The sequence below is a fragment of the Argentina silus genome (assembly GCF_951799395.1).
Source record: "Argentina silus genome assembly, chromosome: 3".
Taxonomy (NCBI): Eukaryota; Metazoa; Chordata; class Actinopteri; order Argentiniformes; family Argentinidae; genus Argentina; species Argentina silus.
The window spans coordinates 11,855,606-11,874,462 of record NC_139657.1 but is presented as its reverse complement, the minus strand read 5'-3'; the positions used below and the strand labels follow the sequence as shown (position 1 = coordinate 11,874,462).

Here is an 18,857-nt window from a genome sequence, read left to right as displayed (position 1 = left end):
TTTACTGCTCTTTCAATCTCACAGCTAATTGTTTTTCTTCCCCAAAGCCCCCTCGCAGGACCTTTCTCAGCACAACAGAACACGTTTCATGGTAGTCTAAGCTACTTAGTTGATTTAGGATGGTTCTATTTTTCAGTGGCTGCATGGCAAGTGTAATGCTAGGTGTCATGAGCAGGACTAAATCTAGAAACAATAAAAACATACTACAAAATGAATATTAGGATATACATATTTATCAAGCTAGAGAATAACAAAATGGGAGAATAGTGCCCAATAAGCAACTCAAAAAACACTCTCAGAGGGAGATAAGAAAAGATGATCATTTGGAGAGTAAGTACTACAGTATAGATACTCAGGCTGGCATGTATCTATATAGCCGGTCCCATCTACAGTTGATTAGCTTACTGTACATGACTCACACACTGACTCACCCGCAAAGATGCTTAAATACGGTACATAAGATGGAAAAACAAACATGTGATGGAGATTATAAGGCAACCTCACCAATACAGATCATAATTATGAATTCCGATCCAATAACTTGCAAACACTCAGAAATGTCATGTTATCAACGACCGAAGTGACTCTGAAGGCAGATTCACAGAGAAGATACACAGCAGTCATATACAGTATTGCAAGTGTAGATCAAAGATTTAGAGACACTGATGGAAAAAGCCCTGATTTAACATGAAACAAATTCTATGTTTCATTTTCACACTTGTTGAGCATGTTCCTCATTGTAAGTGGTGTGACTGATTGATCCACCCTTAGATGGACAGTAAAGATTAAGAGGATGACAAATAAGCATTTGCTTACACAGCGCCTGGTGCTAATCTCCTTGTCTTCCTTTAGGGAGCCCCAGGAGGACAGAGACTCATAGGCTCAGTCTCACACAGACAGATGGACATAAGAAGAGGTGGCTGACTTCATCTCTCGCGACGACTGTGACACCCAGGAGCCCCAGGAGCCCGTCCCACAGCCCAAGGTATCAGCACAGAGCTGGGAAGGAAGAGAGGGCAAACACAGGAACTCTCAAAGGATCTTGGAAGAAACTAGACATCTCCCAGTGACTAGACGGGTCTGCCTTGGTCAACATACAGCTGTTAATCCTGTTTAAAGAGGCATCTCCACGTGTCAAGACAGTTCTGGACCAGTGTTTTGAAGGATCTCAGCAAACTCTGGGATAGAATTCCACATTTTGGATAAAAAAATCTCAAACTGTGGGATCCACATATTTGGACAGGATACATCTATCTGGCCAAGAGGATGGAAGACCACCTGTCCAAGATCACCATGCTGCCATCTGCCGACCCCAAGGACCCCGCACGGCTACACACTATAGATGACCCCCAAGCAGGTGAGCCACCCACTACAGAACAGCCTGTATAAAATAACATATATAGCACATGGGGGCCTGCATCTGATAAACATGGAATGATGTTCACCGGCTCTGATTCATCAGTTCTGATGAACTGTATGCCACCAAAGGGTAGAAAAGTTGGCCAGTTTACACTTCGGCGGTTTCAAGTTGGGTGGTATAAAGTTAGGCAGTTGCATTCATAAGTGCATGTCCATCAGATGATATTGTAGTTGTACTGAAATTCATCAAACAGAACAGTATCAATAAAAGTCACCATGCTCTTTGTGTCCTGCAGCTAAAAGCCCAATTCCAGGGAAAGCCCTGAGCCCGGGGACGCTGTGTAGAGTGTGTGCTGACACAAGCAGTGGCAAACACTACGGCATCTATGCCTGCAATGGCTGCAGTGGCTTCTTCAAGCGCAGTGTGAGGCGAAGGCTTATCTACAGGTAAAGAGGAGGCAAAAAACCCCACATATTTTATGATTAAATGATTTTATTTCTATTCTTTTTTTAACAATCTCTACGCTGGTGTCACTCTAGCAATTGCATATTAAAACAGTCAGTGTGTATGGTCGCATTCCATAGGTGTCAGGCTGGTACCGGCATGTGCCCTGTTGACAAGGCTCATCGTAACCAGTGCCAAGCCTGTCGACTGAAGAGATGCCTCCAAGCTGGCATGAACAAGGACGGTGAGTGAGTGGTGTGAAAAATCAACCACTGAACTGGCTTACAAAATAGCAGATATGAACAGCATGTGATACATGTCATTCATTCTCACACAAACTTGACAAAACCAATGCTATCTCCTCTCTTGGTGACTCTGTTCTCGGTTCCTGTCTCTCCCACAGCCGTGCAGAATGAACGTCAGCCCCGCAGCACAGCCCAGGTCAGACTGGACAACATGGACCTGGACACGGACAAGGAGCACCTGACCACCACGAGGGAGCCCGCTTCCTCCTCCACCTACTCCGTCATCAGCAGATCCCCCATCAGCTCCTCTGTCACCCCTCCAGCCCCAGCCCCCGTCCCCACACAGCGCTGTAGCAGCCCCAAGAACAACCACCGCTTCATGGCCAGCCTGATGACGGCAGAGACCTGCGCCAAGCTGGAGCCAGAGGATGGTGAGGAGCTGAGGAAGAGCAGTTGTAGAAGTGGGAACATTGGGCAGATAGATCTGAATATGTACCCTTTTAGCAAGACATTGAACTATGTCTATAGTAGCATTTCCATGTATCTGACTCTCTCTCTCTCTGTCTGTCTGTGTCTCTGTGTGTGTCTCTCTGTCTGTCTCTGTCTGTCTGTCTCTCTCTCTCTCTCTCAGTGGATGAGAATATTGACGTGACTAGTAACGAGCCAGAGAGGGAGAGGAGCCCCTCTGATTTCCACTCATCCCCTTATAACTCCAGCAGCCAGGAGAGTGTTTATGAGACGTCTGCCCGCCTGCTCTTCATGTCAGTCAAGTGGGCCAAGAACCTGCCCGTCTTCTCTCACCTACCATTCAGGGATCAGGTGAGACACATTACCATCTTTCTCTACTCATTCAAATGAGCCATACGGTTATAGTATGTTCAGCACTGTAAATGGGATACGTTATGCTTAAAAAACACCTGTTAGAGAAATGATATAAAATGAATAAATGAAAAAAAGAAATTCTACCATTTGGATGGATATCTATGGATAATCTAGGGATTGAGAGGAGACTGATGTTATTTCTGTGACCCCCTAGGTAATTCTGCTGGAAGAGGCATGGAGTGAGCTCTTCCTCCTGTGTGCCATCCAGTGGTCCCTGCCCCTGGACAGCTGCCCTCTGCTCTCCCTACCTGATTTCTCACCCACACAGCAGGGCAAGAGCAGCCTCCCAACAGGAGGCCACCTACGATCACTGGAGGAGGTCTTTAATCGCTTCAAGGCCCTGGCTGTGGACCCCACTGAGTTTGCCTGTCTAAAGGCCATCGTACTGTTCAAGCCAGGTGGGACATCCTACTCATATCTGCTCACCTTACAACCCATTGACTTGTTGACTGTCGGTCTCAATATTGGGTCTCAGTGTGTGGCCACTGTGACTGATGTCTGCTATGTCTCTCTCTCCCTGGAGCAGAGACTCGTGGTCTGAAGGACCCTGAGCAGGTGGAGAATCTACAGGACCAGTCTCAGGTGATGCTTGGCCAGCACATCCACTCCATCTACCCCAGCCAGAGCGCCAGGTGAGACATTTCACTATATGAAGCACCATTGTAATAAGCTGAAATGTGTTATAGCCTAGTTATAACTTATTGTATTGAAACATGCACAGGGGCACACAACAGCACATGCACAGATAATGTCAATCAATCAATGTTGTTCTTATTTGTTCAGGTTTGGCAAACTTCTGCTGCTTCTGCCTTCTCTACACTTCGTGAGCTCAGAGAGGATTGAGCAGCTGTTCTTCCAAAGGACCATTGGCAACACGCCCATGGAGAAGCTACTTTGTGACATGTTCAAAAACTAGAGGAGCTGTAGCTAGAACAAATTGAAAGCTCAATCTGCCCAGTAAAACAAGACACTTAGTATCTTGCTCTATTTTTGCATCAGAGATATGGCATATTTTCAATGACTCAACAGAGGCTGTTGTTGTAAATGAGTCCAAAATGAAGCTACCTGCTTAAAATACAGTACATCTCAGAAATGATATTTGAAATGTTTGGTGGTCCTTCCTTGCTTTTTTCTACAACATGGGATCGTGTAGATAGTTTATTGTACACCATTTATAAGTTTATATTTATATACAAAGTTTGTTATTGAGGCTGAACAACAATAAAATTGTGATGTTTGTGAAAAACTAAATAAAAACATATTTTATTTGATGTGTCTATCCAATAGACCTATTTATTACGGTCTACCCAATGTCATTATGAGAAACAGTGGAGTGTCCAACATAATAAGGACCAAATCAGGGATCCATTAGATTTTTCAAGTCACCACATCTGTCCACTAGAGGGGGATGTGCTCTAGCTCCTCTACCTTTGCTCCATTTTTCACCAGACACCAGAAGAGGAGCAACAGGCAAACACGGAAGTACTGACTTGTCTGCGAGCAGATGAAAACAAATGTCCTTAGATCTCGCCCAGAACTAATTTACCTGTATAATGCCATGTTTTTGGTTGACAACTTAACAGACAGTTAAGTTATTTAGCGAGGTGGTTTCTAAGACAATGTTTAGTAAATCGTCTGGATATCAATACCAGTCTCTTCCCCAGAGAGACTCGATTCCTGCTAGTCCTGGGTTGTTTGTGGCTACAGAAAGCTTTGTGCAAACACAGTTCCAGCACAAAGGACATTCGTTTGACTACATACCCAAAGTCGCTGACAACGATTTCACTGGTATGTATTGGTTCGAATCAAGTCTAACTAGTCTACCATACCATGCATAGCTGGAACGCTTCCTCTTCCTCGACCCATCTGATCTGTGGTCAGTGGATCTGACAGCTGACTAAACCATGCAAACAAACCGAGCCACAGACTCGTACAAAACCAATGACATGGCCCCTCATATAGTAGCAAGTAGCTATGCCAAACTGTCTGACAGGAAATTAAATGTAACAATGTTCAACATACATTATATTAATTCTGACTGATTAGACTTACAGTAGTCTATTACTGTAGAATAGCTCCATGATCAAACCTAACGATCACATTTTCGATCTCCCAAGACGTCTCTCAAGGATGGGTGTCCTGGATTTGCAACCTGATCGTCACGTTCCTGGTGTATGTGGTCACCTTCATCACCTTCCCTATATCAGGATGGTTTGTCCTGAAAGTAAGTCGACTCCATTCTGAAATCTCAGTGATCTCAGTGAATTTGCCTACACGCATACACTAGTACTGACTGTGGTTATATGAACTCTGATTGATTGATGAGGAGGATGATGATGAGGATGATGATGATGATGCGTGATAGGTTGTGACAAACTACCAGAGGATTGTGGTGTTCCGCCTGGGTCGAGTTCGTCCTCCGAAGGGCCCTGGGGTGGTCCTAGTGCTGCCCCTCATAGACCAGTGGCAGAGAGTAGACCTGCGCACCCGCGCTTTCAACATCCCTCCCTGTCAGGTAAACCCAACACATTTGTGTGCCGTCATGACACTGTCAACCCCATCCAACATCACGGCGGCCATCTCTACATCAGTAAGGAGGACAGTGGAGATATCTCTTCGAAACCAGTGCACATTAACTATTCCTGATGCTCCAAAGTTGAATTCCCATGCTGCTCATGGTCGATTTCAACCCTCGACTCACACATCCATTTCCTTCATTAACTTACTACCTTGCACCGCCACAGCGTAGGGGGATCTGTTGTGTTTCCTGTTATGGTATTTTCTGCTGTGCTAGGTGACATTTACATTTATATTTATGGCATTTAGCAGAAGCCTTTATCCAAAGCAACTTACAACAAATACATTTTGTTTAAGTAAGTGAATCATCTATCCATCAGTCATCAGAAGATAAAGTAAACTAACTTACTTAGACTGGAAAACAGGCTTCACCACTCACCTCCATCCCAAATGTATTCTAGGTGAACACTAGGGATGGCGGCCTGGTGTCAGTGGGGGCAGACATCCAGTTCCGGATCTGGAGCCCCGTCATGTCTGTGGTGTCGGTCCAGGACCTGAACGCCTCGACCCGCCTCACAGCTCATAAAGCCATGACCCACTGCCTGGGCAAGAAGACCGTCAAGGAGATCGAGACAGAGAGGGTCAAACTGGGAGAGCATCTCGGGGTGAGTGACACAATCATGACCCGGCCACTTAGCAGTAGGGAACCATGACCTTTCACATATCTCTTGCACGATGGAAGTAAAGATATGCTGCCTGTGTCCCATTTCTCCACCCTTCTCCTGAAGTGTGCACTTGTGCACTTTTCCACTTTTCCACATGGATTTAACAGCAGAAGATTGGTTTAAGCATGGGCTTTTATGCCAGTCCAGTCCCATTCAAATCAATGTGGAGGAGTGCAGACACGTGCAATGAAGTGGTGGAGAAATGGGAACGCAGCAATAGTGTCTTAACTCATGCCCTTGACTTCAGATGGACATCAATGAGATGACTCGCCCCTGGGGGCTGGAGGTGGACAGAGTAGAGCTGACGGTGGCCTCTGTGCTGAAGGGACCAGACCACTGCTCCCCTGGAACCCTCATCATGCCACCCTCTGTGCCTGGCCTGGAGGGCCTCACTGGCCCCATTCAACAGCTGGCCATGCACTTCCTAGGGAACAGTGGAATTCCCCAGCCCAGGAAAGGTAACACACAACACCCCACACTATGTTATGTTTGGTAGGGCTACAACATAGCAACATGTTTAGGAGGAGGTACAATTTGAACTTGTCCAATGAGAATACAAATGTTGCGAAACGCCTTACTATGTTGTGCGACTATGTTGTGCGACTGAACAACAACCCTGTTCTCTGGTCATATCTTCTTTGTTGTGTCTCCCTGGCCTAGTCTGTGTTGTTAATTGTGTGTGTGTGTGTGTCCTCAGAGGATAGCGTGAGCTTCACAGATGAGCAGAGCTGTGCTCCTCAGGCAGAGAGTAGGAGCAGGCCCAGCTCGGTGGAGGAGCTCGTAGGGGTGGTGAAGCTGCTCCTGTCCGAGACGCTGGTTAGACAGGTGGGGGCCTGCTTCCAGTTCCACATCAGCTCCACAGACGGACAGCACAGCAGCTACTACGTGGATCTGAGCCAAGGTGAGCTGCACATATTTAGAAACAGGAGACAAATACAGAGTGTATTTGTAACAATGTCCGATGTACACAGAGGCAGACGCCGTATTTTAGTGAGGGATTTGGTCCCGTTTATTTGCACACTCATATACAGGTTTGGCTTTTCAGCCCGTCTTAAAGTTCTATCGACTTTCCAGCCGTCAGTGTCGGAAAACCTCCGTCGTTCCCAGCCCACCTCTCCTCCTGAAATGGCAGAAGCACACCCATCTTAAACATTCGCCGGCGAGACTTAATTCGCAGCAGGTGTGCAACAAAAGTCTCGCCGACACAACCCCGGCCACGGTCCTGTAGCTCCCTCTACAGGCCGAACGCTGCATGTCCCCCCACATACCCCCACCGCCCGACACAGGCCGGGGACCCGACGGCCGACGACCTACTCCCCCCCCCCTGCACGGGAGAGGAAGTCTGCCACGACCATCTGCGCCCCCGGTCTGTGCACGACGGAAAAGTTGAAGGGCTGCAACGCGAGGTACCACCGGGTGATCCTCGCGTTTACATCCTTCATGCGGTGGAGCCACTGGAGGGGGGCATGGTCGGAGTAGAGGGTGAAGGCGCGACCCAGCAGGTAGTAGCGGAGGGTGCCGACCGCCCACTTGATGGCCAGGCACTCCTTCTCCACAGTGCTGTACCGGCCCTCCCTCTCCGACAGCTTGCGGCTCAGGTACAGCACCGGCCGGTCGGCCCCCTCCACGCACTGGGTCAGCACTGCTCCCAGCCCTCTATCCGACGCGTCCGTCTGTAGGGAGAAAGGGAGGTTAAAATCAGGCGCATACAAGACCGTTTCTCCACAAAGAGCCCCCTTAAGGGCCTCGAACGACCCCTGGCACTGGCCCGACCATTGGACCGGATCCGGGGCACCCTTCCGGGTGAGGTCCGTCAAGGGACTGGCCAGCTCTGAAAACCCAGGTACGAACTGGCGGTAATATCCCGCCAGCCCCAGGAAGGCCCTCACCTCCTTCTTTGTCTTGGGCCGGGGAGAGGCGGCGATGGCCGCAGTCTTTTCAATCTGCGGTCGCACCTCCCCCCGTCCCAAGTGGTACCCCAGATACCGGATCTCCCTCCGCCCGATCACGCACTTTTTCGGGTTGGCCGTTAGCCCCGCCTGCCTCAGGGACCGCAGAACAGCAGCCACACTCCGCACATGCTGCGGCCAGGTGTCACTGTGGATGACAATGTCATCTAGGTAGGCCGCAGCATAGGCGGCGTGCGGCCGCAGAATACGGTCCATGAGGCGCTGAAAAGTGGCTGGGGCTCCGAACAACCCGAAAGGGAGCACGGTGAACTGGAATAACCCGAGCGGAGTGGAGAATGCCGTTTTCTCCCGGGACACCGGCGAGAGTGGAATCTGCCAGTATCCCTTCGTGCAATCCAATGTCGTGAAGTACCTGGCCGTACCAAGCCGGTCCAAGAGCTCGTCGACCCGGGGCATCGGATATGCATCGAACTTGGAGACCGCATTAACCCGTCTATAATCCACACAGAACCGTATAGTCCCATCTGGCTTGTTGACAAGCACGATGGGGCTACACCAATCACTGCGGGACTCCTCGACCACACCCAGCTCCAGCATGGCTTCCAACTCCCGGCACACAACGTCTCGTTTGTGCACCGGCAACCTATAGGGACGCGTGCGCACCGTTAAACCCGGCTGCGTTTCTATATGGTGGTCGATGAGCGTAGTCCGACCGGGCAGGGGAGAGAACACGTCGGCGAACTTAAGCTGCAAATCTGCAACGTCCGCGGCCTGGCTAGCAGAGAGATGGTTATCAATATCGACCGGAGTGCTACCTTTCGATTTTGGGACTTCCGGACCGAACTCCTCTCTCTCTGGAACTATCGTAGCCAGAGCAACAGTGACCACGTCGTTCCATTTTTTTAGGAGATTGACGTGATACACCTGCAAGCTATCCCCCCGGTCCGAGCGTATAACCTCATAATCCACGTCCCCCATGCGACGTGTGACCACAAACGGCCCTTGCCACTTCGCTAGTAATTTCGTGCTGGAGGTGGGTAACAGTACGAGCACCTTGTCTCCCGGTGTAAACTCTCGTAGGGTAGCCCCCCTGTCATACAGGCGTTTCTGACGCTCCTGGGCTTGCAGCAAATGCTCACGTGAGATAGCCCCTAGGGCGTGGAGCTTTGTGCGCAAGTCGAGGACGTACTGGATCTCACTCTTACTGTCGCTAGACCCTTCCTCCCAATTTTCTTTAAACAGGTCTAGGACACCCCGGGGCTTACGCCCGTAGAGTAATTCAAACGGGGAAAACCCGGTGGAAGCTTGGGGAACTTCCCGCACCGCAAACAACAGGGGATCTAGCCATTTATGCCAATTCCGACTATCCTCGTGGACAAACTTCCGGATCATTGACTTCAAGGTCCGATTGAACCGCTCACAAAGGCCGTCAGTGGCCGGGTGGTAAACACTGGTTCGAATCGCCTTGATGTTCAACAAGCCATACAGTTCCTTGAGGGTGCGTGACATAAAATTAGTGCCCTGATCGGTGAGAATCTCTTTCGGGATTCCCACGCGGGAGATGACTTGAAACAATGCTTGCGCTACACTCCTGGCAGAGATATTGCGCAGAGGTATTGCCTCGGGGTATCGGGTGGCGTAATCTATCAAGACCAACACAAATCGATAACCCTGTGTGCTCCGCTCAAATGGCCCGATAATATCCATCGCAATGCGGTCGAACGGGTTCTCGACCAATGGTAAGGGCTGCAAGGGGGCCCGTGGAATGGCCGGGGGATTTACTAACTGACATTCCCGACAGGACGCGCACCACCTACGCACCTCTGCCCGAATCCCCGGCCAATAAAATCGAGCCATTATACGGTGCAGTGTTTTGTCATACCCTAGATGGCCCGCCATGGGGTTGAAATGAGCCGCCTGGAAGACCATTTCGCGGCGGCTGCGGGGAACCAGCAACTGGGTTACTTCCTCCTGACTATGTGAGTCACGACTTACTCGATATAACCTGTCGCTGATAATCGCAAAATAGGGGTGGGCGCGCACTGTGTCTGGCCGTATCAAAGTACCATCAATTGCTATCACTTGGTCAAAGGCTGATCTGAGGGTCTCATCACGAGACTGCTCGAGGGGGAAGTCGCCTAGCAGCGGATAGTTCGGCGAGGAAGTCTCGGGGTGAGGCGCCCCCGCCGGCTCCGGCTCCCCGGCAGTGTCGCGAGGCGCCGCCTCGGCACAGAGCACATTACACGCCACACACCTCCCTAGCTGTCGTGCACGCATCCCGGTAGCCCTCTTTACCGCTTGAGGAAACCCCTCCCAATCCACACCTAGAATCAGGGGATGCGTGAGGCGTGGGCTAACCGCCGCCTGTACACTATGGTTTTTCCCCTCAAAATGAATTTCGATAGCGACCAGCGGATATTCGTGAATGTCCCCATGCACACACCTCACCCGCACCCTCGATGCCTTCAACAGTGCCCCCGGCCGAACCAGGCGCTCCTGGATCATGGACTGCATACAGCCCGAATCCAAGAACGCCTGGTGCGTATCACGTTGTATCCTTACCGGAATACGATACGCCGCTCCTGGTCCGGGGGGAGGGCCCGGTATGTCGCCGATGCGGACGACCTGCCCCACGTCCATCGCCCGACACTCGGCCTGCACGTGGCCCGGCCGTCCGCACCGCCAACACACCCCCCCTGTCGCTCGAGGTGCTCTCTGCGGGGCCGGGGTTGGTTCCGGATCGGCGCGCTCCTGCCATCTCGTTCTCGGGGCGGGCGCCGGCCTCCCTCCTTCTGCTCCCCCGGCTCCTCCTGGGCGTTGGCCTCCCCCCCCTTGCCGCGGGGCCGGGGTTGGTCGTTGTGGCCCCCGCGGTGGGAGGGAGAGATGGTCCTCGGCCAGACCCACGGCGGTCTTTAGGTCCTGGGGGCGGTGGTACTGGACCCAGGCGGCGGTGCGGGCCGGGAGCCCCGCGAGGAACTGCTCCATTACCACCCGGTTCCCGACCTCCACCGCCGAGTTGTTTTCGGGGTCCAGCCACCGCCATGCGCTGTCCCCCAGCCGCTGGGCGAAGGCGAAGGGCCGGCACCCCTCCTCCATGGCCATGGCCCGGAACCGGCGCCGGTGTTCCTCCGGTGTCAGGCCCAGGCGGTCCCTGGGCCTGACACGCGTCGGATAGAGGCGGGCCAGGGACTGGTAGTCCCGTTGGGCGGCCGCCGGCAAACTGTGGGCCGCGAGCTGCGCCTCCCCTGACAGGAGGGGCAGCAGATGGTAGGCCCACTCTCGGTCCGGCCACCCCGAGATCCTCGCCGTCCCCTCGAACACCGCGAGGAACGCCTCTGGGTCGTCCAGGTCCCCCATCTTCTGCAGCTGGACCTTAGGGGGACCTGGTGCCGCTCCGGTCCCCGGCGCCGGCCCGCCGGCCCTGGGGAAGTCCTGGCGGAGGGCCCTGTCCGCGACCCTCGCCGCCGTCAGCTCCTCCAGTGTCGCCTGCTGGGTCTGCTGCAGGGCCGTCTGTTGCTCAAGGACGAGCGTTATCCTTGATATTGCTGCTGTTAGCGCGTCCATCTTGCCTTCTTCTGTGTCCCAGGTTGGGCACCAATGTAACAATGTCCGATGTACACAGAGGCAGACGCCGTATTTTAGTGAGGGATTTGGTCCCGTTTATTTGCACACTCATATACAGGTTTGGCTTTTCAGCCCGTCTTAAAGTTCTATCGACTTTCCAGCCGTCAGTGTCGGAAAACCTCCGTCGTTCCCAGCCCACCTCTCCTCCTGAAATGGCAGAAGCACACCCATCTTAAACATTCGCCGGCGAGACTTAATTCGCAGCAGGTGTGCAACAAAAGTCTCGCCGACACAACCCCGGCCACGGTCCTGTAGCTCCCTCTACAGGCCGAACGCTGCATGTCCCCCCACAGTATTGTTTTGTGTTGGATGTAAATGTGTTTAGTAAGTACTCTCAGTGGCAGAAAATCCAAGTTGGATCTCAGCGGATCCCATAGGCAAAGGCATTTTTCTGTAATTGACCATCTGTCTTGTAACAGTCTTGTTACTTGTTAACTTGTTAACAGTGTCTTTGTCTCCTCCCCGTCTGCAGGTAGTGGTGATGCTGGGGCAGGCTCACCAGGACAGGAGCCAGACGTCACTCTGAGTATGAGTGACGGGGACCTGTTGGCCATGTTCGAGGGCAGCCTACGTCCGTTTGCAGCCTATACCAGCGGGAGACTGAAAGTCCAGGGGGACCTGAAGACTGCCATGAAGCTAGAGGAACTCATCAAACTGCTCAAGTAATAATGAGCCCCTGCCTCTGTACAAACATGTCTCGTTCCAGACAGTCACCTGACATGTCTCGTTCCAGACAGTCACCTGACATGTCTCGTTCCAGACAGTCACCTGACATGTCTCATTTCAGACAGTCACCTGACAAAGGCGGAGCTGAGCACTGAAAAGGAAATGTACATCTTTTAAGATATGAGAAGAACACATTGACCCAGGCAGTCGGTTTGGGTCAGACTAGACTAGCTAAAGTTGGTGGTTTTATGATTGTTGCTGTGCTATATTGATTCATTTATGTCAAATAATGACAATGTTGTGGTCTACTTGAAGATTTTTATGAATCATTTTACTATTATGTAAAATGTATGTATTATGTTTAGTGATACTGTACTTGTGCAATTATTCATTGCTGTGTTGTTATTTGTGACATATATTTGTGACGTATATTTTACAATGTGAATAGTGCACTTTCTGCTGCATTTCAATAAAACATACATGACCTTCCTCATCCCGTCCCTACATGTTTTAATAATGAAACAGAATTATTTAATTTGTCTGCTTTGCGTGGTGTTTGGGTCCTTGTCGTATTTATCTTTGTGGATCCATTCCAAGACATGAATGTCAACAGCCCTAGAGCTGTGTGTTTCTGTCGCTGACCTATGACCCTCTCCGCAGTGGCCTTCCCTTCCCCAACAGCTGTTTAGAAAGAAAACATTCTTACTCAAGGTCTGAGTATTTAACACGATGTAATGATCAAAAAGATAAAACTACCCTGACGTGTGGGTGATATGAGAATTCAAATGCTTCTGCCTTAGGCATCTACATTTAAGAAAGGCTAATTTAACTGTTTTGAAGATAGTTGAAAAAAAAAAAATACATATATATATCAGTCTAAGAATATGAACACAGCTTTGAAGACAGGCTGACTAGTAAACTCCTCTGAAAATATGATGACAGTCGTGACCACTATATTCTATTTACATGTGTTTACATGTGAATTACTCTTTGTGTTTGTGAGCCAAAGGGAATACCTTGATCAACTGCTATCACTTTACAAGTGTTTTGGGTTCATTGTATCACAGAAGAATGGGCACACCTAGCAGACATCCTGTCTGCCATTAAATCGATACACCCCTTTTTCTCTATTATGACATGAATGTTTCATAGATGGGTGTATAGTCATATTTGATCTTATTTTAACATGTATTTTATGAGTAGTATTTTGATGTCATTTCCATTATTTTGATGTGTATCTTTGATAACGTTCCACAGAGGTTCAGCCAAATGGTCACAATATGGTTAAGGTGTCCGTTGGGCGTGTGAGGCATTGTGATTTCAGCAATTAGAATCTTATCTCATCAATTAGGAGAGTTACTCTTGACATATAACATGTGAGTAGAGATCTCTTATTAATTGGTTATTTGTATAATTGATTCCCGACTAACATGACATTAAGAGTCTAGTGAGGTGCTCTTGTTTGTGTTCATTACATTTGGCGAGACTAGCAAGTAGGGAGCCTCTGAATCATCCTTTGTTTGAAAGGATTTAAATCAAACTTGTACACTAACTATTCTACATTCACTGTATGATTTACCATATGAACAGCGGTGATCTCTGAGGGAGTGATAGGAGAGAGCAATAGTGGGGGGACAGGCGCATCCTGTCGATAGGTGTGAAATGTTGAACGGCGATTAATCAATAAGAAAGTCTCCCCATTGTTCATTCTCTCCCGCCCTTTCTCACGTAAGCACAGGCCCATCAGCCGATAGCCTTGGCGGCGCCTGTATTATGTTTAAACTGTATAAAAGACGAACCTGATCATTGTCTCTTTAGACTTGTGCTGAACGAACCCCGGTTCTACGCTGGGCTGCTGTTACGCTCTTGTCTCTTGTTTGCAAGCAATAAATACCGGACTCAGATATTGTGGCGACTCAGGACTTGTTTCTTGATTCTTACCTCCGAAGAGCTAAAGTACAGAGTGGTAAATCCTAGACTTCCACCACACCAGCCAGGACTTACCTAACATACGAGTCTGGGTGAGGAGGAGAGCCTTGACTCAGGGCAGGGAGGGGGGCTGAATATAAACAGCACGCCAGCTGTCCCTGGGAGACACAGAGGAGGAGTGAGAGGTTGAGGGAGAGACAGAGGTTTTATGATGGCAAGGTGGAGCAGTCTGTGGCGCAGCCCTGGGGCACTGCCTCTGTCCTGGCCAGGTGGACCGAGCATGCCCAGGGCCTGCCACAGCAGCAGTATGCCAGTGGTCAAACAGGCAGTGTACCCAGACAGCGGCCCCACCATACGGCCCTTCAATGACATCCCTGGGCTCTGGAGGTACAGTCTGGCCAACCTCTACAGCTTCTGGAAGCTGGACGGCTTCAGGAACATCCACAGAGTTATGGTGCACAACTTCAACACCTTCGGACCCATTTACAGGTAGGCTACATTAGGAGAGAGAGACGTTACGTTGCGAAAAAAATAAGGGAAAGAAAAGTCTGAATTATGACATCGTCCATATATGCTGAAGCTTTGAATACCAGTGCTGTATTCACAACTAAAAAGTTACATTTACATTTATGCCATTTAGCAGACGCCTTTATCCAAAGCGACTTACAACAAATATATTTGTTTAAGTAAGTGAATCATCTATCCATCAGTCATCATAAGAAAAAGTAATCAATGCTCGGACCAGGGGCCATTGGCAGTCACAATGCTAGAAGAAGAAAAATTACTTTATTTTTTTTATTTTTTAACAGTAGAGAAACTTGCACAGGGGGGTAGTGGGGATGAAGAGGTCTTTAGGAGGGACCGTTAAGATGTAGCCTTAGCATTTCAACATTTATGCTGCAGACAAAACATTTCATTCTGACCTTGAAATACGTTCTCTCCAAATACAAACACGCTTCTTAAAACATGGCAACAAACCAAGACTCCTATAATAACAAATAGAAAATAATGTGAATTATACAACCCAAAATCTTCATCGTAACATCAGAGTTATGTTCTCCTTCATTCTGCTGCAGGGAGAAAATAGGGTACTATGAGAGTGTGAACATCATCAACCCAGAGGATGCAGCAATCCTGTTCAAAGCAGAGGGCCACTACCCCAAGAGGCTTAACGTAGAGCCATGGACCGCATACAGAGACTACAGGAACCGCAAATATGGAGTCTTACTGAAGTAGGTGTTCTGACACACCTATCCTGCAGTTGTTTCTCATGCCTTTACTTTTCAAAAATCTATGTAAACCTGCTATGGTAGGCAGGGGCAGAACCCTCCTCTGTGATGTTTTGAGAAGAGATTAATACACCTGACACCAGTTATAGCCTTTCTGATAAAGTAGTCCAACCAGGGAGGTCTATCCAGAACAATAAGGTTGGGCCAACTTGTCTCCACAGGAATGGAGAGGACTGGCGATCCAACAGGGTGGTTCTAAACAGGGAGGTGATCTCCCCTAAGGTCCTGGGGAACTTTGTACCTCTTCTGGATGAGGTGGGCCAGGACTTTGTGGCCCGTGTCCATAGGAAGATAGAGAGAAGTGGGCAGAACAAATGGACCACAGATCTCTCTCATGAACTCTTCAAATATGCGCTGGAATGTAAGGTTTGGCTTTATCTCATCTCTCCACATTGTAGGCTAAAAAAATGGGAATCCTTTATTGCGTGGGCATATTGAGCTAGAAACAAATCTATAATCTCTCTTATTGAGTCTAACCCTACTGGCTCTTTCATGTCTCACCTGTGCTCTGACCCGTGAAGCTGTGGGCTCGGTGCTGTACGGAGAGCGTCTGGGGCTGCTGTTGGACTACATTGACCCTGAGGCCCAGCATTTCATCGACTGTATCTCCGTCATGTTCAAGACCACCTCGCCCATGCTGTACATCCCCCCAAGCCTGCTGAGGAGGGTGGGGGCCAAGGTGTGGAGGGACCATGTGGCTGCCTGGGACGGCATCTTCAACCAGGGTAGGGCTACACCAGGGAGAGGAAATACAGCTAAGAAGACTAAGGAAAGATAAACAGTTAAAGATTGTGCTCTTAACTGTATATCAAAACTATCAATTGTCTTAGAAGTGAACACACAATCTAACACACAATTAATTCAGCAGTGAAGAACAAATTAGGTGCACGCACGTACACATGCACACACACGCACGTACACACACACACACACACACACACACACACACATACACATACACAGTGTGAAGTTGTTAAGTGGGATTTATGCAGTGGGACACACCTGCATAAATAAAGGTTTAATAATCAGTGTTATTGTGTTCTGGTGTTGTGGCTCCCCAGCGGACCGCTGCATACAAAACATCTACAGAGAGCTGCGCCAGGAACCTGGCCGCCAGGGGAAATACCCTGGAGTTCTAGCCAGCCTGCTGATGCTCGACAAGCTCTCCATCGAGGACATAAAGGCCAGCGTCACCGAGCTGATGGCGGGAGGGGTCGACACGGTAAAGCACATGAGCTCTACTCCATACGACAAGAACCACGCCGTATCCATAATAATACGAGTCGTGTTGATACCGTACTGTATGTTCTGTTCATATTAATGTGATTATTGTTGCCTGTATTGATAATATCCTTCTAATTACCCAATTCAATGAGACTGGAGCTGGTTGACAGTGTAGAGGCCTGTTGTTGGGTGTATTTCAGACATCTATAACTCTGCTGTGGACGCTGTATGAACTGGCCAGACACCCAGACCTGCAGGAGGAGCTGAGGACGGAGGTGGCTGCTGCCAGGGCTGCCACCCAGGGAGACATGATAGAGATGTTAAAGAAGGTGCCTCTGCTCAAAGGAGCCCTGAAGGAAACACTGAGGTGAGAAACAGCAAAAGCACAGAATCATAGAGAATAATGACCAGACACCATATCAACAATGGTGCCAACATCCAACCTCAACATCCAAATAAGTATCATGTCATTACTGATCATGGAATTTTACAATTTCCAATGAATGTTCGGAATGGTGCCATCTTGTGGCTACCGGCATTAAGGGTCAAGGCTACCTCTCACTTTCCGGTTTCCAATTTCTGTTTCCTGAGAGAGCACTTCTGTTCTGCCATCAATGCTAATCAGATTTCCTGACTTTCCTTTGCACCCTCAGGTTGCATCCCGTGGCCGTGAGCTTGCAGAGATACATAACAGAGGACATTGTTATTCAAAACTACCAGATACCGTCTGGGGTAAGAGGCTATGGAGGACACACTGGTCCTTACTTTATCAGACGCTCTGGGTATTGTTTTGGAGAGCAGAGTATTGTTTTATTGCTGTGTGTTGGAATGGGGTCCTCTGAGAGCCTGGCCGTATATACATCATAGGGAGAAGAATGAGAACAGAGGAGAGGGAGGAAGCTTGAGCAGAGTGGAGGGCCTCCGTGACAGCAAGGAGAGCAGTCTCAGTAGAGTGCCCAGCCTTAAAGCCGGATTGGTGAGGGTCAAGGAGGTTGTTCTGAAGGAGACAGTGAGACAGTTGGTTAGAGACAGCACATTCAAGGGTGTTAGATAAGAAGGAGAGAACGGATACTAGTCTGTAGTTATGGACAGCTGATGGGTCAAGAGTTGGTTTCTTATGTGTGTGTGTGTGTTCGTGTGTGTGTGTGTGTTTGTGTGTGTGCGTGATCATGTGTTTGTGTGTGTGTGTGTGTGTGTGTGTGTGTGTTTGTGATCATGTGTTTGTGTGTGTGTGTGTGTGTGTGTGTGTGTGTGTGTGTGTGTGTGTGTGTGTGTGTGTGTGTGTGTGTGTGTGTTCGTGTGTGTGTGTTCAGACTCTGGTCCAGCTGGGCCTGTACGCTATGGGCAGAGACCCCGGAGTGTTCCCCCGGCCTGAGCAGTACCTGCCGTCTCGATGGCTCAGGACAGAGAGCCACTACTTCAGGAGCCTGGGGTTCGGCTTCGGCCCGCGCCAGTGTCTGGGCCGCAGGATCGCTGAGACAGAGATGCAGCTCTTCCTCATCCATGTGAGATATAGAGTCACTACTTTGCCACAGTCGAATGTGATGAGACAGAATGACGGCCTGTTAACGTATCATACAGTACTGTATCTCTGATCGCATCCTCCCTGTGGTCCTGTCATGACAGATGCTTGAGAACTTCCGGGTTGAGAAACAACGGCAGGTGGAGGTGCGGAGTACCTTTGAGCTGATCCTGCTGCCAGAGAAGCCTATCGTGTTGACCTTGAAGCCTTTACACAATAGTCGGTGACAGAGCTGTTCAGAGGAGACGGTGGCGGCATCAGGTGAAGGGATTACCTCAAACACTGTCAAGTTGATAACCAACACCAAAACACTGCTGGACAATGCTATGAAATGCCTTCCAAAGTCTACAAAACTGGAACAATTGTAACTAATAAGCTGTATTCGTAGTATAGTATCGGTACAACTGTAGTAACCAGTGTCTGTATTGCCTTCCACAATGTGAGGTCGTCAATTATGGGTCAAAAATAACATTATCTTTTTTCCAATTAGTCGTATTGTTGTTCCTTGTTCATATGGAAA

General features: G+C 49.3%; 3 protein-coding genes across 3 annotated transcripts; all 3 read left to right on the top strand.

Moving 5' to 3' along the window:
• Window positions 1-1,266: 1,266 nt before the first annotated feature.
• Window positions 1,267-3,847, top strand: LOC310802143 (photoreceptor-specific nuclear receptor-like; the record flags this gene model as incomplete). The annotated part of the gene is made up of 8 exons (XM_083666434.1): window positions 1,267-1,357; window positions 1,656-1,806; window positions 1,945-2,048; window positions 2,208-2,480; window positions 2,681-2,868; window positions 3,086-3,329; window positions 3,458-3,563; window positions 3,715-3,847. 8 exons carry the CDS (start codon window positions 1,267-1,269, stop codon window positions 3,845-3,847), a joined length of 1,290 nt encoding a protein of 429 aa, XP_083522560.1.
• A 559-nt stretch (window positions 3,848-4,406) lies between these two features.
• On the top strand, window positions 4,407-12,862 carry stoml1 (stomatin (EPB72)-like 1). Its single transcript, XM_083667388.1, has 7 exons — window positions 4,407-4,719; window positions 5,049-5,155; window positions 5,297-5,446; window positions 5,910-6,113; window positions 6,421-6,631; window positions 6,871-7,074; window positions 12,180-12,862. The coding sequence occupies exons 1-7, from the start codon at window positions 4,551-4,553 to the stop codon at window positions 12,371-12,373; spliced, it is 1,239 nt and encodes a 412-aa protein (XP_083523514.1). The 5' UTR covers window positions 4,407-4,550; the 3' UTR covers window positions 12,374-12,862.
• A 1,651-nt stretch (window positions 12,863-14,513) lies between these two features.
• On the top strand, window positions 14,514-18,564 carry cyp11a1.2 (cytochrome P450 family 11 subfamily A member 1, tandem duplicate 2; the record flags this gene model as incomplete). The annotated part of the gene is made up of 9 exons (XM_083666139.1): window positions 14,514-14,791; window positions 15,379-15,534; window positions 15,753-15,952; window positions 16,113-16,316; window positions 16,653-16,813; window positions 17,016-17,182; window positions 17,469-17,547; window positions 18,129-18,320; window positions 18,442-18,564. 9 exons carry the CDS (start codon window positions 14,514-14,516, stop codon window positions 18,562-18,564), a joined length of 1,560 nt encoding a protein of 519 aa, XP_083522265.1.
• Between the last annotated feature and the right edge of the window lie 293 nt (window positions 18,565-18,857).